This window comes from Drosophila virilis, chromosome 2 (assembly GCF_030788295.1).
Source record: "Drosophila virilis strain 15010-1051.87 chromosome 2, Dvir_AGI_RSII-ME, whole genome shotgun sequence".
NCBI lineage: Eukaryota > Metazoa > Arthropoda > Insecta > Diptera > Drosophilidae > Drosophila > Drosophila virilis.
Window position 1 is genome coordinate 5,328,282 of NC_091544.1, and position 19,749 is coordinate 5,348,030.

The following is a 19,749-nucleotide window of genomic DNA, read 5'->3' on the forward strand; positions in this document are numbered from 1 at the left end:
GAAAACTAAAAGCAAAATACAGTCTAATTGATTTAGAAAATCTTTAAGGCATTTTTTTTTATTGCCGGAAGACAATTTAGCTTGTGGATATGCACAAAATGTTTTATAAGTTTAGGTATAATATCGGCAATTCCTTTGAATTTGTTTAAGTTTATAGAACTAACGGCAACAAATAGGCTTAAATGCTTATGCTTAAGAAAGCAGTGCAACGGCTAACAAGCAGTGTACGCAGTCGGTTACGTTTTGCTTTTGTGCGCTTACGTTGCTCAAATCTGCGTCAACGTTTTTCGGATTAAATGAAACTGTAAAAATAAAATACTTACACTACATTAATTTTATCACATAGAGTAACAAATTAGCGAAAGTCGTAAAACATACCCTACATTTATTTAATTTACATTTTGTTATCTTATTTTCTCAATTTCGTATCAATGATAATAAAGTAACAGTTTTAACAGTGCTTAGTAGCAGTATTTTTCGTTATCTCCATACTAGGCGCACACCAGTGCCGTATAACATGCCCATTTTGAGTACAACAGTTGCCAATGCTAACATTAACATTGTGCAACACTGTAAATTTTCTGCAGTAAGAAGAAGACTCCATAAGCAACAATATCGGAACGCGCACAATACACAAAATCTACTGGAATAAAAAAGGGCAATATTTGTGTGTCAGGCGTTCTCACGCGTGGGTGTGTCGATTATGTGATATTTATAATCAGTGCATCAATCGTAAAACTAAGATTTGCATACGCAACAGAATAAACAACCAATACAGACACCATATGCAGGAGCACACAGTACGCACATCGGTGAAGTCTGTGCTGCTGCTGCTGCTGCTGCGGCTGCTGTGGACAGCAGTAAACAATGAATTGGTGCAAGTATATTAAATAGTGTTCAATTATTGTTTTTAATATAACTATTATGTGGTGTGCTCGTTGCCGTCTGTGGCGCGCAACATGAAACGCTGCATAAGACAACGAAAACAAAAACAAACTAACAAGGCCAGCAACAACAACAACAACGACACAAAAAACGCGCAAATTCATATGTACAGACAAGTAGCAAAAAGAAGCATAACAAGAAATATTGCAACAAAACAAAGTGTGTGCAAGAAGAAAAAAAAACAAACACAATCAAAATTACGTGGTACTTAGTTAAATACCCAAACAGCCAGACGTACTGTACATGCACGTCGTCGTCGCCCGCACGCCAACACTTTCAACATAACTGTGCATAGCAAAGGAGTAGCAGCAGCAATAACAACAACAGCAACACCAACACCAATACCAATTGGAAGAAGCAGAGCTGCCGTAAGCAACCACCGAAATGTCGTCGCTCAAGGTTGCCGTAAGGGTTCGCCCCTTTAACTCACGGTAAGTGCGACAAGCAGTGCCCTTTGCATTCGAATCGGAATTCGTATACGTATATGCGTTCCAATTGGAATTGATAACACGCCGCAATTGTGAACGCCCCTCGTTTGGCCTGTTGCGCATCCCTCTAAAAAATAGTCACTGCAATTCACTGCAAAACATTTGCGCTGCTGACGTGCCAATTCGTTGTTGTTGTTTTTTTTTTTAATTGTATCTGTTTTTTGGTTTTTGGCCAACAAAATGGAAGCAAGTTGGCAAAGAACGTTGGCCTAAACTTGCCCAGCGGCTACTTAAAACCGCATTAAACAATATTTCTTATGGTGTGTATCTATGTGTGCGTGTGTGTGTGTGTCTTACGTGTGGCACAGTTACTTGGCTTAAACGCGAAAGATTTTGGCAACGGGCAGCAGAACAAAGCAACAAAGCAACATTCATAATGATGTCATTCATCTCACACAAAAAAAAAAAAAAAAAAACAATAGACAACAAAAAATCATGTAGAAATAAGTTCGTTTTTTTATTTATATTTATTTGCTTTCATGACTTTCAATGTGGTAATTGCGTTTACATAAGATCAACTATTAGATAGACAATAGAGCTCTCTAGAGTACTCTGGAGTTCTCTGGAGTCTCTGTTGCACGCACACACACACACTCACACACACACACACACACACACAGGGTGACGTCATCTTCCGTCTTCATCTGCTCTGTGTTAAGCTGCTAAATTGCTGCCGGCTACACACACACACACACACACACCTACACAGTCATGTGCATATAGAAATATGCATATTTGATGTTTTGTTTAGCGTGAAAACAAAATTTGTAGCGCATATTTACATGAGTGTACACGGAAAGAAATGCCTTGTTACGTTTATACAAAAAAAAAAAAAAAAAAAAAACAGGAAATAGAAATATAAAGAATATTTGTACCCGGACTGTTGCGTATTCAAATAGAGCGCAAATTTTAATAACTATATAAATGGAAATTTTTTCTAAAATGCAAAGAATACATTTAGACATGCCTTCAATCAAAAACTTTTATTACGTGGTATTTGTTTTTACATATATTTTGCATACTCGTTAGTTTCAACAAGTTCATGAAATTGAACTTTGGACGTAATTTTATTTAAAATATATTAGTTAAATGCATCACTAATTTTATTGTTTGTTTGGATATGTGAAGTATTCATTAATGCTAATTTATTTGCGAATAAGAAGTACGACAACAGAAATAAAAATAATTAAATTAAATATAAAAACAAAATACCTTTTAAATATGCAAACTTTATAAACTAAAAAACAATGCTAAATATTTAAGCTTTTTGCCTGCAACTCAAAGCTTAACATTTTTAAATAATTGAACATAAAGAAATATATAATTAATATTTAAATAAATATAACACAAATATATGAATAAATAAATAGATTTGAGCTCCTTGATTATTATAAAAACTATATACATTAAAAATAACAAATATTAAAACAATATTCAATAATTAAATTAACTTCGTTTGGTTTATTTTAAAGGCTTTCTGAGCCAATAAATTTCTAATATGCTCGCTTAATTTTAATATGCTGACTATTTTGTTTAGTTCTAAGCAAATACAAGCCAATATTTTACGACCCAAACAATTTTGATAGTCCTACTTATATCTTATCTTTACTTTGGTTTATTTGTAAACCAATAACTTTCTACTAGCACGAAAAAAAAACCCGAATAAAAACAAATACAAGTATATACAAAAGAGATTATAAATTTGGAATCATATGCCGAGTCTACAAATTGTGAATTCTACATATATATATATATACATGTGTACATATGCTAAAGATTTATTACTGAAGCTTACCTGCTACAGCTTTACACTTTAACTATAGAGCAGAGCTGCTCATACTTTGGAGAGCTACTTATTTTCTGAATTTGAGTCTTGTTAGATCATTACATGACTTTATAACATATAATAATCATAATTTTAGGCTTATTTGTTCGGATTTATAGACTTAAAATTTATCCAACTTAAAATACAATTGAAATCAATATTATATTTATTATTAGAATTGCGTCTGGAGTGTGCAGTGTGTTTTCTGTAACGAGTTAACACTGTGCTTCACATTGAAAGTATGCTATTCGTTCATTAAGAATGCTAAATAGATCTAAAGATCGACACCCTCAATCAGTTGCTTTAGAGCTCTTACAACATCTAATATATTTTAAAGAAAAAAACAAAGAAGTTTCAATTGTTATTAATTTGGAATTACTTAAGCTATTTGTTGACCCCAATTGTTTCGCTCAGTGTAGTCATGGTAGAGCGCGTCTTTGGCAAAAACAAACATCAAATGTAATTGCGATTAAATACATATGCCTGAACGTATGTGTATATGTGTGTTATGTGTGTTAATGTGTATACAACTGCTAAACTGTATCAAAAATTCGTTAGTATTTCAGGTTTTCGCATACACGATCGTTCATATACATACACATATATATATATATGTATATATGTGTATATGGGTATTATGAATACATTTTGCACGCAAGTGCAAATCAAACAACTTCCATATTCATTATGAACTTTGTTAGCGATTTATTCACATATTTTCGATGTGCGATGTGAGTCAGATATTTTTTGGTCATAAACGAGGGGCCTGCACAGACATTTGTCAATTTGTTTGTATTTGCTGCGAATTGAGAAACAAATCAGCGCCATTCAGATTCAGATAAAGTGGAGGGGAATGCGCAATAAACCGAAACTGACTGGACTCAAAGCGCTCGACAACAAACCAACAGATTAAAGAATTAAAACCACTCGACGGCAATGAGCAGTGGAACCGAGCACCGAGCACCGAGCACCGAGCACTGAGCACCGAGCATTGAGAACCACTCAGAGCCGCTCGCATCAAATGCTTGCAACTGAAAGTGGAGCGTAAACATGCCACCAACAATGCGGCACGAGCAATGCGCAATGAGCCCATAAGAAAAGAGGAATGACCTAAAATTGTTGCTTTAAATGGGCACAAGACGCATGTAGATAAAAAAAGAAAAGAAGCAGACTTAAATCAAGCTAGTGTAGCTTGCGATGCCGACTACTGAATACCCTTGCAGCCATCTGTTGTTAGTTTTATATATAATATTTGCTCAATTTAAACAAATTATTTTTCAATTATCTTCCAAGAAATCTAAAAATACAAAAGTTTTTCACTCAATTATGTTAAACAAATATCGTGAAAACGAAAATGGCTTTGAATATAAACAAAGGCTGTTTACAGTGTGCATTTTAGCGCATTGAATTGTTTACATTTTGGTCATAGTAGACCTGTGCTTGGAATCGCCCACCTATGCCTCATGAGGTCGCAGATGTCTCCATGCAGATTTTACCAATTCGACGACGATTCCCAAATACCCTACGCAAGTGCATGAAGAACAGAGATACTCGCAGCGTCTGTCTAGCTGCGGGGCCATTGACTGAGTCATAGGGGCAAGTCTCTGAGTCGGGTGGCATTTGATTCTTGGCACCGCTGGCACTTGCCACTGCGGTGGGTGTATGCCCCAGCCGTGTCGAGGATGATGTCGCAGTGAACCGGTTTTTCTATGTGACCGCTGGTCAACGGCTTTTCTTTTATTCTACTTGATATTATTCAAGTTTTTCAGTTTTCATTTAACAAAACCGGAATTGTTATTTGTAAATTGCCGCCGCCTGAGAAATCATGTGACTGTTTTGAAACCTGCATTTGCTTGCCGGGGCATTATTCAGCAGTTCTCGGCGTCATTCAACATTTTCAGCGATTAGAAATAGCAATATTTTTATGGTCAACTCGACTCGAGTAGCCAACCAAATGGGCAGCTAATGGGGCAAACTCACACTAACAACAAGCGACAACTTTTCCAACCATGGGCCAAGGTCATTTTATTGAACTGTCATACTGAAGCCCTGCACAAACCCTCTGCTCTTCTTTGCAGCGAAAACGATATGGACGCCCAGCTGATTGTGGAAATGGAGGGCAAGAAGACGCGCCTGCTCAAACCCCGCCTGCAATCCATACGCGATGCAGGTCGCGAGGCTCATCACGACTTCACCTTCGACTACTCCTACTGGTCATTCGATGCTGAGGATTCACATTTCGCCACACAGGAGCAGGTGTACAGCGATCTGGGCAACGATGTGGTCGATTGCGCCTACGAAGGTGAGTACTATGCATAATCGGGTCAAAGAGCAGTCGCTGCGATGACATCACACTGTGTTGGGTTCGCTGACAAGTGAGACATTAGCCGGGCACTAATTGCTCATCGCTTGGCTTTTAGCTCTTGGCCGTGACTTGGCTCTTGCCAGTCGAACAGACGGACTGTCGACTTGCTGGGCACTTGTACACGTTTGTTTACATTTTTGGTGGTCTTTGATTTTGGCAATTTTCGCGTGTCTAAAAATAGGCTATTGCGCGATTCGCCTCGTTTTTGCCCCAATAAACATGCAAATTGTCGGCTGACTTCGTTTGCGACTCCACAGCCACAGGGCACAAACTTGAGGCGCCTTCAGGGGCACGTGCCGCCTGGCTATCGGTTTCATCAGTGCGTAATATTTTATGCGCTTTCACTCGACATCAAGCATAGCAGAAGTCTAATTTCTTTTATTGCTGGCAAAAAAAAAAAAAACAAAAGCCAAAAAATAACTTTCGCCCACAACTGCAACGCAACTGCACAAAATAATGCCAAGCCGAATGGAACAGCTGTTTGCTGCACTTAGCTGTTTTTGCCCGTATTGTTATTGTTTGTTATACGTTTGTTCGTTTGTTGTTGTTGTTGTTGTTGTTGTTGTTGTTGTTGCTGTTGCTGCCGACGCTTGGCACGCTTTCAATATCAAATTACCCGGGCAAGATTGGCCGACTGCGAATGACAAAAGTTGCATGAACACGAGTCAACCATGTGCTCTTAAAAAAGCAATAGTCAAAACTGAATGCAAAAAATGGTAGATTTGATTCTAAATCACCGACGCATGAATACTCTTGCTCAGACAAATATTAAAAGTTAGCAGCTGCAACTTTTTGTGATTTGTTTGTTTTGTTTTTCCTAAACAATATTCAAGAATTCGATCACATTAGCATACATTTATCAAATCATATTGAAATGAATTATTAATTAATTGTTTATGAAAAAAAAATAAAAATGGTTGGTTTTTAACTTATTTACTATGCGGTCAAAACACATTAAAATTATCCCACAAAGAGAGAAGGGTTCTAATTCTATAAAAATAAATTCTTTTGTGGGTTTAAAACTTGATTTTGTTTTTATTATTTTAAGATTTAATCGGTATTCATTTGTAGTAAAAGTTTGTTTTAATAGGTAGGTTTGTTTTTATTCAAAGAAATGCTTAATTCATGCACATTCCAACAAAGCTTATACTTTTAATTAGGTCCTTTGACTCAAATACCCCAATTTGACAGCTGCATAAAAGTGTCTCAATTGAAATTCTGGAGTACGTTGCATATTTCTAGACAAATGCATAATACCCCAAGGGAGTGTAGCCATAAAAACTGCAAGTGATGTCCACTTGCCTAGCGGGCTGTTAGGGTTGCCGAGAGCCTGACTTTGAATAGTCGTTGTACGTGTGGCTGACTGGCTAAATGCGACAATGACTTGACAGTGCAATTGTCTGCGTTGTTGCTGTTGCTGTTGTTGGCTGTTGCACCACTTGTGCGGTCTCAGATGACGCTTTCGAAGGGGCCCATTCAAGCCATCTCTTGGCTAGACAGCAGCCCAACAAGCTGTTGAGGCGTTTAAACGCGGCGCACACCGCCGCCCAATGGGCGGGTTCAACTGTCGCCTCTGTCGGCCGACACTTGAGCTGCAATTGCAGTAAAAGTGTTATCCTCCTCCCATCCACAAGTGAGCCTGTCTTCTGCTCACAAATATATACATAAGTTATGTATATAAAATCGTTTATATAACTTCTTCCCATTAAATCTGGGTTAAACCATAATTTGCAGATTAAGCGCCGCGAAAATAGTTTGGATTAGAAGTTAGTTTAATACAGAAACCACAATAATTGTTTCAAGTCTTTGTGCATTACACATTCGTTTAGTAATGCAAAATATCCGGAAGTATGGGCTGCATATTTGTTTGCATTTCGTTAGCTGAGACATAGTTATTGAAGAATTCAAATTCAAATTACAGCCAAACAAAGTAAACATATATGTTGACATTCAACGAGCATTTCTATTATACACCCTACTGATGAATAGAGTATAATAGTATTGCGCAAGTGGATGTAACAGGCAGATGAAAATATCTCCGACTCCATCTCTACTCTTACTGAGCAGCAATAGCCAAGTCGATGTAATCATGTATGCCTGTCTCGATCAATCAATCAAATCATGAAATCGATAAATATCGATATCGAAGTCCTTGCTTTTACCATGTCTCGCAACTTATCAAAGCTAGATTCTAGTCAATAGTGTGGCCAAGGGAAGAAGAGGCCCAGCCGCAGCTCTAGAATGGAAGAAAGCTGGAATGTTTGTGATGGCAGCGTGTCGCGGGGTTCAAGGAATCTTATTGTCAGCAACTCCCGTGGGAGAGTTAATTATTTTTTAAAAGGTTTGGCATGACTCTCAAGAGGTTTATCTTTAGCTGTCTGTGTGTGTGTGAGCGCGCCGATTGCAAAGACTTTTAGAGTATATATATATATATATATATATATATATATATATATATATATATATATATATATATATAAGTATATCGTATATAGTCAGATCAACTTTATATAGCAAACGGCTACTAATCGCCACATCTATTAAATGCATAGGATTCGTATGGGAGTTCGACACGTTTTTTAGTTGAACAACGAACGTTTCATTTAGTCCCACCCACTAAAGATATATTATAAATTTATTATGTAAAAGATTATTTCATGGTCATTGGTGATATGCCACTTATTCTTCCTACTCCTCTCTCTGTCTCCCATTTATTATACACTGAACCCATTAAAAATGGGTATAAGGGTATATTGTATTTATGCAAAATCCAAATGTATGTAACAGGCAGAGGGAAGCATATCCGACCCCATAAAGTATATATATTCTTGATCGGCATCAATAGGCGAGTCGATCAAGCCATGTCCGTCTGTCTGTACGTCCGTTCGTCTGTCCGTCCGTCCTTATGTATGAACGCAAGGATCTCAAAACATATAAGAGCTATAGACTTGAAATTTTAGATGTAGGTGCTCCTAGTGCCTGCGCAGATCGAGTTTGTTTCCGAGCAATCGATAACTTACTCCGTTTCCAAGCAATTGATAAAAATCGATATCGAATCCAGTTTTTTGGGCAATTTTAATTTTCAAAATCGAGGTCGGTGCGAAAATCGAAACTTTTTCGATGATTTTTTTTTAAGATCTCGGGAATAGCTCCGGGTGGAGATATGACGTTCCTAAACGACATAACTCCGCGGAGATATGACGTTCAAAAACGACATAACTCCGTGGAGATATGACGTTCCAAAACGATATAGCTCCGCGGAGATATGACGTTCCAAAACGACATAACTCCGCGGAGATATGACGTTCCAAAACGACATAGCTCCGCGGGGTATGACCTTCCAAATCATCACGTTTTTTTTAAAAATCGAGGTCGGTGTGAATATCGAAACTTTTTCGATGATTTCTTTTTAATATCTCGGGTAATAGCTCCGGGTGGAGATATGACGTTCCAAAACGACATAACTCCGCGGAGATCTGACGTTCCAAAACGACATAACTCCGCGGAGATATGACGTTCCAAAACGACATAACTCCGCGGAGATATAGCCTTTCAAATCATCACGTTTTTTTTTCAAAATCGAGGTCGGTGCGAATATCGAAACTTTTTCGATAATTTCTTTTTAGTATCTCGGGTAATAGCTCCGGGTGGAGATATGACGTTCCAAAACGACATAACTCCGCGGAGATATGACGTTCCAAAACGACATAACTCCGCGGAGATATGACGTTCCAAAACGACATAACTCCGTGGAGATATGACGTTCCAAAACGACATAGCTCCGCGGAGATATGACGTTCCAAAACGATATAGCTCCGCGGAGATATGACGTTCCAAAACGACATAGCTCCGCGGAGATATGACGTTCCAAAACGACATAACTCCGCGGAAATATGATGTTCCAAAACGACATAACTCCGCGGAGATATGACCTTCCAAATCATCACTTTTTTTTTCAAAATCGAGGTCGGTGCGAATATCGAAACTTTTTCGATGATTTTTTTTTAATATCTCGGGTAATAGCTCCGGGTGGAGATATGACGTTCCAAAACGACATAACTCTGCGGAGATATGACGTTCCAAAACGACATAGCTCTGCGGAGATATGAAGTTCCAAAATGATATAACTGCGCGGAGATATGAAGTTCCAAAGCGACATAACTCCGCGGAGATATGATGTTCCAAAACGACATAACTCCGCGGAGATATGATGTTCCAAAACGACATAACTCCGCGGAGATATGACGTTCCAAAACGACATAACTCAGCGGAGATATGACGTTCCAAAACGACATAGCTCCGCGGAGATATGACGTTCCAAAACGACATAACTCTGCGGAGATATGACGTTCCAAAACGACATAGTTCTGCGGAGATATGAAGTTCCAAAGCGACATAACTCCGCGGAGATATGATGTTCCAAAACGACATAACTCCGCGGAGATATGACGTTCCAAAACGACATAACTCCGCGGAGATATGACGTTCCAAACGACAAACCTCCGCGGAGATATGACGTTCCAAAACGACATAACTCCGCGGAGATATGACTTTCCAGAACGACATAACTCCGCGGAGATATGACGTTCCAAAACGACATAACTCCGCGGAGATATGACGTTCCAAAACGACATAGCTCCGCGGAGATATGACCTTCCAAATCATCACGTTTTTTTTAAAAATCGAGGTCGGTGTGAATATCGAAACTTTTTCGATGATTTCTTTTTAATATCTCGGGTAATAGCTCCGGGTGGAGATATGACGTTCCAAAACGACATAACTCCGCGGAGATCTGACGTTCCAAAACGACATAACTCCGCGGAGATATGACGTTCCAAAACGACATAACTCCGCGGAGATATGACCTTTCAAATCATCACGTTTTTTTTTTCAAAATCGAGGTCGGTGCGAATATCGAAACTTTTTCGATAATTTCTTTTTAATATCTCGGGTAATAGCTCCGGGTGGAGATATGACGTTCCAGAACGACATAACTCCGTGGAGATATGACGTTCCAAAACGACATGGCTCCGCGGAGTTATGACCTTCCAAATCATCACGTTTTTTTTTCAAAATCGAGGTCGGTGTGAATATCGGAACTTTTTCGATGATTTCTTTCTAATATCTCGGGTAATAGCTCCGGGTGGAGATATGACGTTCCAAAACGACATAACTCCGCGGAGATATGACGTTCCAAAACGACATAGCTCCGCGGAGATATGACCTTCCAAATCATCACGTTTTTTTTTCAAAATCGAGGTCGGTGCGAATATCGAAACTTTTTCGATAATTTCTTTTTAATATCTCGGGTAGTAGCTCCGGGTGGAGATATGACGTTCCAAAACGACATAACTCCGCGGAGATATGATGTTCCAAAACGACATAACTCCGCGGAGATATGACGTTCCAAAACGACATAGCTCCGCGGAGATATGACCTTCCAAATCATCACGTTTTTTTTAAAAATCGAGGTCGGTGCGAATATCGAAACTTTTTCGATGATTTTTTTTTAATATCTCGGGTAAATAATGTCTGATTTTAAAATGTTATACCTTTTTGAATGCGTGCGAATCCCTACCATCAATTGGCATTCAAACAAATTAATCATCGATGGGTTGAAAAATGTTGTTGACAAAAAACCGATTCGTTCGTAAATTCAACCTTTTTGATGATTTTTATACCCTGAACCCATTAAAAATGGGTATCGGGGTATATTGTATTTGTGCAAAATCCAAATGTATGTAACAGTATATGTGTATATATAAAGTATATATATTCTTGATCGGCATCAATAGCCGAGTCGATCTAGTCATGTCCGTCTGTCTGTCCGTCCGTCCGTATGTATGAACGCAAGGATCTCAGAACATTAAGAGCTATAGACTTGAAATTTTAGATGTAGGTGCTCCTAGTGCCTGCGCAGATCGAGTTTGTTTCCGAGCAATCGATAACTTACTCCGTTTCCAAGCAATTGATAAAAATCGATATCGATATCCTGTTTCTTGGGCAATTTTGGTAAATAATAAGAGCTAGAGTCCCCAATCTTGACATATAGCTTCTAAAGATTCAGGGTATCCCCTAGTCGGGAGCTCCCGACTAGAACCTCTTACTTGTTTAATTTAATTTAATCTGCTTACGCTGACTTTCCTCATTGAAAAAGTGCGGGTGTGTTATATTTGTAACGTATAAGCATTTAAAAATAGATTTTATTTTGTTCAATGAGTTTGAAATTCAAATTAATTAATTAATCTTATAGACTTCTGGGTTTTTTATGGGGTGAAAAAATTGTATTTATGAAATTTAATTATAATGAAAATGTTAAATTAAATTAAATTTGTTCAATAATTTAATGTTATGCATATTTGGCTACTCATGCTTAAATAGGGATGAAAATATGTTGTGTTTATAATTTATTCAAATTATGTTTTTACAATGAATTTTTTAATACAAATAAATTAATCTTATGCCAATTTGTGTTCTATAAAATGTATTTATGTTTATTAAGGTGTGATATTTATATCAAACCAATTTTGATTTATCTCTTCTACCCAACTATGCTGCTTCATATTTAATTTATATTATATAGTATGAGTAAAGGCAAAACTACAAACGTAATCGTAATCAACATGCCAGACATTAGTCACGGTTCGCCGTGCTACTCATGTGTTAGCCAACGCTCGTCAAATGTGGCAATTGCATGCAACAATTTGGTTGGCAACCAGCGATGCAACGTTTGAGCTGCAACCTCTCGCCTTTTTAAATTGGCATTCACGGGCTTTTCGTCTCTTGACAGGTTACAATGCCTGCGTCTTTGCCTATGGACAGACGGGCTCGGGCAAGACGTTCACAATGATGGGCACGCCGAACAATCCGGGCCTGATACCGCGCATTTGCGAGGAGCTCTTCGCGCGCATGCGCGTGGGCCAGGAGTCGGGCACTGGATATCGTACGCATGCCAGCTATCTGGAGATTTATAACGAGCAGGTGAAAGATCTGCTGGCGCCACAGAGCACAGGACATGCGCTGCGCGTGCGCAACAATAGCAGCTTGGGCACATACGTGGAGAATTTGTCGCAGCATGCGGTCTCTGACTTTGAAGAGATACAGGTAAGTGTTGGCATTTGACTTGGGAAACGCACGAGACCTAACCTTAAACTGGCTGATCTTTTGCAGGAGTGCATTGCGCGAGGCAATGCGCACCGTACCACGGCCAGCACCAACATGAATGACACGAGCAGTCGCAGTCACGCCATCTTCACGATTACGTTTGTGCAGGCCGTCTTTATGAATGACATGCCAAGCGAAACAGTCTCCAAAATCCACCTGGTTGACTTGGCTGGCAGGTGAGTTAGTGGAGCATGAAGTTGTGCCTCTTGACAAACTATCTTTATTACTAACTCTCGTTTGTTGCAGTGAGCGCGCCAATGCAACGGGCGCAACGGGTCAACGCCTGAAAGAGGGCGCTCACATCAATAAATCGCTTGTGACGCTGGGCAGTGTCATCTCAGCATTGGCGGAACAAGCGAGCGCTGGCAGCGCACATAGTGCTTCCTCACTGGCCACCACACCGAACGGCGGCACCAAGCGCGTGCTGTACATTCCCTATCGCGACTCCACACTCACCTGGCTGCTCAAGGATAGTCTGGGCGGCAACAGCAAGACAATCATGATAGCGGCGCTGTCGCCGGCCGACTGCAATTACAGCGAAACGCTGAGCACACTGCGTTACGCGAATCGCGCCAAGAACATCATCAACAAGCCGACAGTGAATGAGGATCCAAATGTGAAGCTAATACGCGAGCTGCGCGAGGAAATAAACAAGCTAAAATCCATGCTGACGGGCGATATTGTAAGTTGTTCATTATTTTATACTTTCAATATTCAAATATTGTTTTCTGTGCACTATTAGCACTCGTTGCAGCCATCGCTCAAAGTGCTGGCCGATCTGCAAAAGATGGAGGCGCAGGAGAAAGTGCTTACCGAAGAGTGGACAGAGAAATGGAAGGTGGCCCAGTCCATATTGCAGGAACAAAAGAGTCTGGGCCTGCGCAAATCTGGCGTGGGCGTTGTTCTCGACTCGGAAATACCGCATTTAATTGGCATACACAATGATGTGACGACCGGCGTCACACTCTACAGCTTAAAGGAGGGCGAAACGCGCATTGGCACTGAGGATGCGGAGCAAGCGCAGCACATTGAGCTGATGGGCGATGGCATACGACCGCAGCACTGTAGCATTATTCTCAAGGGTGGCGTTGCCACGCTGCATCCCTGCCCGCAGGCACAGTGTTGGGTGAATGCGCATCTCATCGACGAGCCTAAGCAGATCTCGCAGGGTGACATCATATTGCTGGGGCGCACCAACATTTTTCGCTTCAACAATCCCACCGAGGCAGAAAAGCTGCGCAAAGACTTGCATCGCTCGCAATTGGATATGTCCCGTCTGTCTTTGATAACCTCATCGCGAGAGAACCTGCTCACATGCAGCAACTACTTGGACGAAGATGCCATGACAGGCAGCACCTCGTCGCCCTATAAACGATCCGATCGACAGTATTATCCACAACGCCCCACGTCACGCGACGATCCCGAACTGCAGGATGAAAACCGCAAAATACTTGATACCATTGAGAATGCACTCAAGCAACTGAATGTGGTCAGTAAATATTTACATATGACCTTTGTTGTTCACCTTAATTATAATTATGATATTAACAGGAGCGCGTTCAGATGCACGACCAATACAAGACGAAGGTTCGAAAGCTAACCGAGGAATTGAAGCGCCTCGAGCTGGAGAAAAGGGATGGCATGCAGTTATTGAAATGTCGCGAACAGGAGCTGCTTGCCCGCAAGGATATGCTGATGTGGGAAAAGAATAACGAGAAAGTTCAGGTGCGTCCATCTGATTCAGCAAAATGCATGTAAAGCTACGAATCTTTTATTTGGCACGTGCTTGTTATGTAAATTCTTATTGTTTGCATTATTATTTTTGTTATTTTTTATGGTTTTTCGTATGTTAAATTTTCATTTTAGATCGACATTGTGTGTAGACAAATATCAGCGTTTCAAACGCAGCTCGACTCAAAGAAATGCGATTTCTCAGAGTATGTAGCCAAAGAATTGCAGGAGCTGCACGATTGTGGCAAACTTGACGAGGTTTGTTTGGTTTTTGCTTTGCTATGATTTGCTTAGAGTTAAGACTATTAAGTAGCAGATCGAGGCTTATGCTTGGCTAACTTCTATCGTTAATAATCCATTACAGATGGGTGTAAAGATTGAGGAGGGCACTCCGCTAAATGACGAGCTGCTGCTGCACGTCTCCGACTCGCTAGATTTGTTTGCAGCGCAGTTTATTAGGGATACGGTACGAAGAAATGTAAGTTTGAACTTTAAACAAATAATTGTTCCTTCTGTTAACTTCAATGAATATCCCTGGCAGAATGAGGAGATACGCAGGCTGGACGAGCAAATAGCCGAAAAGGAGCGCATACTAAATGCCAGCACAACTAAAATAGCCAAAGTTGATGAGACCATGCTGGAAATACAGGCGCAATTAGAGCGCTTGCGTCAGGAGCGTGCTGAAAGCGAGAAGGAGTCCCAGGCGATGAGGGTCAAAAAACAGGGCATGCAATTGCAGATGTCAAGTGCAAATGATATGGACGAGGTGTCCAAATCGGACACATATGAAACCTGTGATACCTTCCATACGGCACACTCGGATTTTTCGCTACTGTCATCGCCTACCATAACAGAGGGTCAGCAGTCGCCGCTGAGCAATTTCTCGTGCGAGGCAGAAGACGAGGCTGAGGATACGCGCAAGGATGACTTCTCAGGCAGCAGCGAGGATACATCGCGCACCTGCACTGCCGGTCCTAGCAGTGGCAGTGGCAGTACTTCAATGGCGCCCGGCTCGCAGGCCATCATGAGCGACAGCGGCGTATGCCTGGATAGTCGGAATCAGGCGCTGCTTCAAAACGGTGCTGGTGGCAATTATAGACAGACCACGCGCACCAGCGACGAGGAGACGGGCTCCTGTTCCTCCTGTGAGCTGGGACGCAACTCGGGCATGACGCGCGCCTACTGCCCATTGCATGCGCAGCATCGCAAAATTGCCGCTCAGAAGGCTTTAATTATGAAAAATCTAGAAACAGATCTTAACAAAGTACAGCTTGATGAGCAAATTGCTGTTCTGCAGGATCTTCAGCGAAGCTACATACAGATGGAACAGGAAATGTTGCAATCGGTGCAGGATCTTGAATCTCATGGACAGTGCTGTGCGGAGGAGCGTGCTGGCATGGAAAGGCAGTATGAACTGGCCAGCTCTATTATGCGCTCCAGTGCGATGAGTCCAACCAGCATGGAGGAGTCAACCTCGCAAATCTATTCGCCCAGCATGACGAGATCGTGCCCGTCCATGAGGGAATTTCGTACGTATTTGTTTATCTGCAACAACAATTTCAAAAGTAGTTAAGCTTTATGTTATTTTCACAGCTGAAGGCGAACATTTCATTACCATACCAAGTTTTGTGATTCGTGGAGCTGGCAAGCAGACGCACTACGAGTACGAGGTTCGAATTGCCCTGCCCGATGGCAAGCTAAACATTTTGCGTCGATACAGTCGCTTTCGTGAGCTGCACTTGTGCATGAAGCACTGCTATGGTGCCAAGGTGAGTCGTCTGGCATGGTTAAATATTTATATATTGATCAACAAATTTTTGTAGATCTCTGCATTGCCTTTCCCACGCCGGGAACTCTTTGCCTCAAACAGTGAGCCGGTGGCAAAGCATCGTCGCCGTTTGCTGGAGCTCTATTTGCGTCGCCTGTTCGTCGTGTGCTCGAAAATTCCACAGTGTCCCATTTATGATGGTCCCGGGGGGCCTGGCCTCACACGTGCCTCGCTTGTTCAGCTGTCGTCTTTTTTCAAGAAGGGCCTGTTCGAGAACGGAAAGCACGGGACGGGATAATAGTTAACCTACTGCTGAATTATCTCCTGCCTACAGTGTGTCTATTTATTTATTTGTATTATCTGCTTAGCTATATGAACGACAACCTGGACCTGTTTTAAGTAGCTAGCCCAAGTAATCCATAGAATGTAAACTCAATTATGTATCTATATATAAGACCATGTTTGTACTATTTATGTATGTATATAAGACCACCAGTGTCCTTCCAATATGTTATTACTTTTATACCAATTGTAATATATACATACATAACTGTATAAACATTTATAATCACTGTATGGAGCTTTACCTTAAACCGATTGTAAATCTAACTGCCAATGGCATTCTTGTATTGTATATATATACGTGCACATATTGACTTCCCAATGGTTGAGATTTATTTATACGTTTTGTTGGTTTGTTTACAAACAGCTTGCGCCAGAAATTGATATGTGGCGTATTTTAAAATAGCTAATTTTTTGCTCTAGTTAAATATTTTATACTTGTATTGTGTGTGTGTGAAACTTCCATAAGTTATTCCAGTTATTCAGTCTGTGATTATCTAATGAAAGTTATATGACAAAAATCTAAATCCAAACAAAGTACGTAACTGAACATTTCACGAGAATATAAAAGTCCAATTAAAACCTGTATTTGTTAACCGTAAGCTAGATATAAAAATAATTGAACACTGATGGGTCATGGGTAGGCAGATGTTTAGCAGTAGGTGATAAGCAATATATAGTTTCTAAGTAACCATAAGCTGATCGTCGCAATTACAATACACTAATTATGAGTACAACTAACCGCAAAAACATTAAATGTTAATTATATAAGGCTTAGAATAAACACTTGATCGTTAAAGTTGCTCGATTGCAATTACGGAAACAATAATATAGTCTAAATGTTACAATAAATTCGTATATATATATATATTTAAAATATTTCAAATGGCAGCACTTGGCGCCAACTCTAAAATGTTAAGCTAACAGACTGTTAATTCCAGCATAGCTTTCAGTGAGCTTTCGGCTGGCTTTTCTGCTTAATCTGCCTCTTCGCATCGACAATGCCCTGCAGCTTGAACTGTATCAAAATAATTGTAAAGCTAACAATAGTGACCACCATCTGCAAGGCATATGTGAATATATACATTATTTAAACGATTAAGAGATGGTTTGTATTTAGCTTACACTGCCAAAGCATTTAAGATTAATTTCAAAGAAATTGCCGCAAGTAAAGCGCAGCTTTAAATGTTCCAATTGCAGAGCATATTCCCTCAGAGCATTGCTAAGCAACGGCGGATTAATCTTACCGTAACGAATATTGTGAATTATGCGTTTAAAGCTGTTGTACTGTAATAACAAAAGCGTTATCGTTCAAAGAACATAAAATATATATATATCGGGCAGTCGCAGTTTAAATACCCTTGCAGACGTAAGCTTCAAGAATTCAATTCTCAAACGATTAACCATATGATCTATTGACCAGATATTGAGAGGCCAGCATTTATATAGGATATTAATAAGATTCAATCGAATATTTAATAATGTGGATTTCGGTTTTGCTGGATCAATGAAAAGCTCCTCATTTTTGTGCTTTCCAATGGAACTCTATGATTTAATAGTCCGTTGTACGATCTTCTTTGTTTATCTCGAAAATCCTTTTCATGTAAGAACATAATTTTCTACCGACTCTATCTATGACAGCTATATGATATAGTAATCCCATTCGGCCAGGAATAAAAATTCATGACGAATTTTTTAAAACTGAAAGACCTGTTTGCATGGAAACAGAAAGATGGGCAAACGGGCGAGGCATAAGTCTTGAGATACTTAAGAACTTAAAACAATTTAGTTGCAAAATTTAAATACTTTCTGCAAGGGTATTTAAACTGATTAAATTTATATTTACTGTGCCGATGCAGTTTTGGCTGAGCCAGCAGGGTATCAAAAGATTGATAAACAGAAGCATCAAGTTGCCAACGCGCACTGGAATTGACACAGATATTGATAGATCAATTGAATAATAATAATAAAATTATATCCTGTGCACTTACGGTAACGACAATTTGCACAATCGCTCGGATTGAACGCCTGTATGTAAGCCCAATTGACGATGTGCAGCATGGCCAGTCCATTGTACAGGAACAGGCATAACATTGGCAGCAGATAGTATGCCTCCAGTTCGCCGACCAGCTTCCAAACACGAGCCATCAGCTGTTTGTTGCGCAGCAGTGCCAGGCAAAGGGCTTGGAGCAGGACGCGCTGATTGCAGTCGGCCAACTCCTGCTGCAGGTAGATAAGCGTGTGGCGCAGACGCAGCAGCAGTTCCTGCACTATGACCACAAACAAAACATACTCCACACCTTTCAATTGAAGCACCAGTAATAAAAACTCGGTGAGAATTTTGTTGCGCCAGCTCATGTACTCCGTCATCACTGGAACCGTAATGATGGGAAAAGCAAGAAGCAGAAACATAATCCAAAGTCCGATGACATGAGCCAAGCGTTGGCGAAATCTGGTACGCTTCACCAGCCCACCAAAGCTCAGGGAGGCATCATCCAAGTCCAGCTCCAGTGCAGCTATATTCATATAAATGTGGCCCAGTCTCCGAAAACAGATCAGCATGTTGACATGTATGATGGCCAGCAGGATTGTGTAGAAGATTTTCTGCACTATGCCCAGGGCACTTGTAAAATCCTCGACCTCCAATATGCGTATTTCGAAGTTAAGCGTTATTATGTTCACATAGGTCACATACATGCCCAGCAGCAGGACGCAGCAACTGTAGCAGCCAAAGGCGAATATCAAAAGCCGCCTCCGACAAAGGTCAGAATCCCTCGCATAGCTGCTGGGCGGTGGTATTAGCGTGACCAGCGAGAAGAACTGCAGATAGGGACGCGCTGTGGCCAGCAGTTGACCCTCCATGGCAGACACCAACGAGACTCTGCCGTCCACTGACTAAGCTCTTCAAATGCCGGTTGCCCTCTTTTAATTAGCAATATTACACATACGCCGCATTGGCTTATTAAAGCGTTGCGTTTGAGAAATTATACAATTGCAGCAGTTTGATATTACTGAAAGGTAACGTACACTGAATCAAATAAGTTAGGCCACACGCCACGCTTAAATTCGATTATATATATTTTGTTTATTTTTTAGTCTTTCAGATATACTAATCCTAGTA

The 19,749-nt window shown here is 40.4% G+C and overlaps 2 protein-coding genes across 3 annotated transcripts; one reads left to right on the forward strand and one right to left on the reverse strand.

Annotated features, from left to right (window-relative positions):
• The first annotated feature begins 584 nt into the window (after positions 1 to 584).
• On the forward strand, positions 585 to 17,496 carry Klp98A (kinesin-like protein 98A). Of its 2 annotated transcripts, XM_002054724.4 has the most exons (12): positions 585 to 1,376; positions 5,337 to 5,560; positions 12,414 to 12,727; positions 12,794 to 12,963; positions 13,034 to 13,469; positions 13,530 to 14,276; positions 14,339 to 14,512; positions 14,654 to 14,776; positions 14,883 to 14,996; positions 15,060 to 16,047; positions 16,112 to 16,287; positions 16,342 to 17,496. In XM_002054724.4, exons 1-12 carry the CDS (start codon positions 1,330 to 1,332, stop codon positions 16,582 to 16,584), a joined length of 3,756 nt encoding a protein of 1,251 aa, XP_002054760.1. In that variant the 5' UTR covers positions 585 to 1,329; the 3' UTR covers positions 16,585 to 17,496. The 2 variants fall into 2 exon arrangements, with proteins under 2 accessions (XP_002054760.1, XP_032294841.1); XM_032438950.2 differs by lacking the exon at positions 14,654 to 14,776.
• Positions 16,552 to 19,527, reverse strand: LOC6629665 (putative gustatory receptor 98b). The gene is made up of 4 exons (XM_002054723.3): positions 18,620 to 19,527; positions 18,475 to 18,551; positions 17,754 to 17,915; positions 16,552 to 17,688 (listed from the first exon to the last, which is right to left on the reverse strand). Exons 1-4 carry the CDS (start codon positions 19,488 to 19,490, stop codon positions 17,578 to 17,580), a joined length of 1,221 nt encoding a protein of 406 aa, XP_002054759.1. The 5' UTR covers positions 19,491 to 19,527; the 3' UTR covers positions 16,552 to 17,577.
• Positions 19,528 to 19,749: the final 222 nt, after the last annotated feature.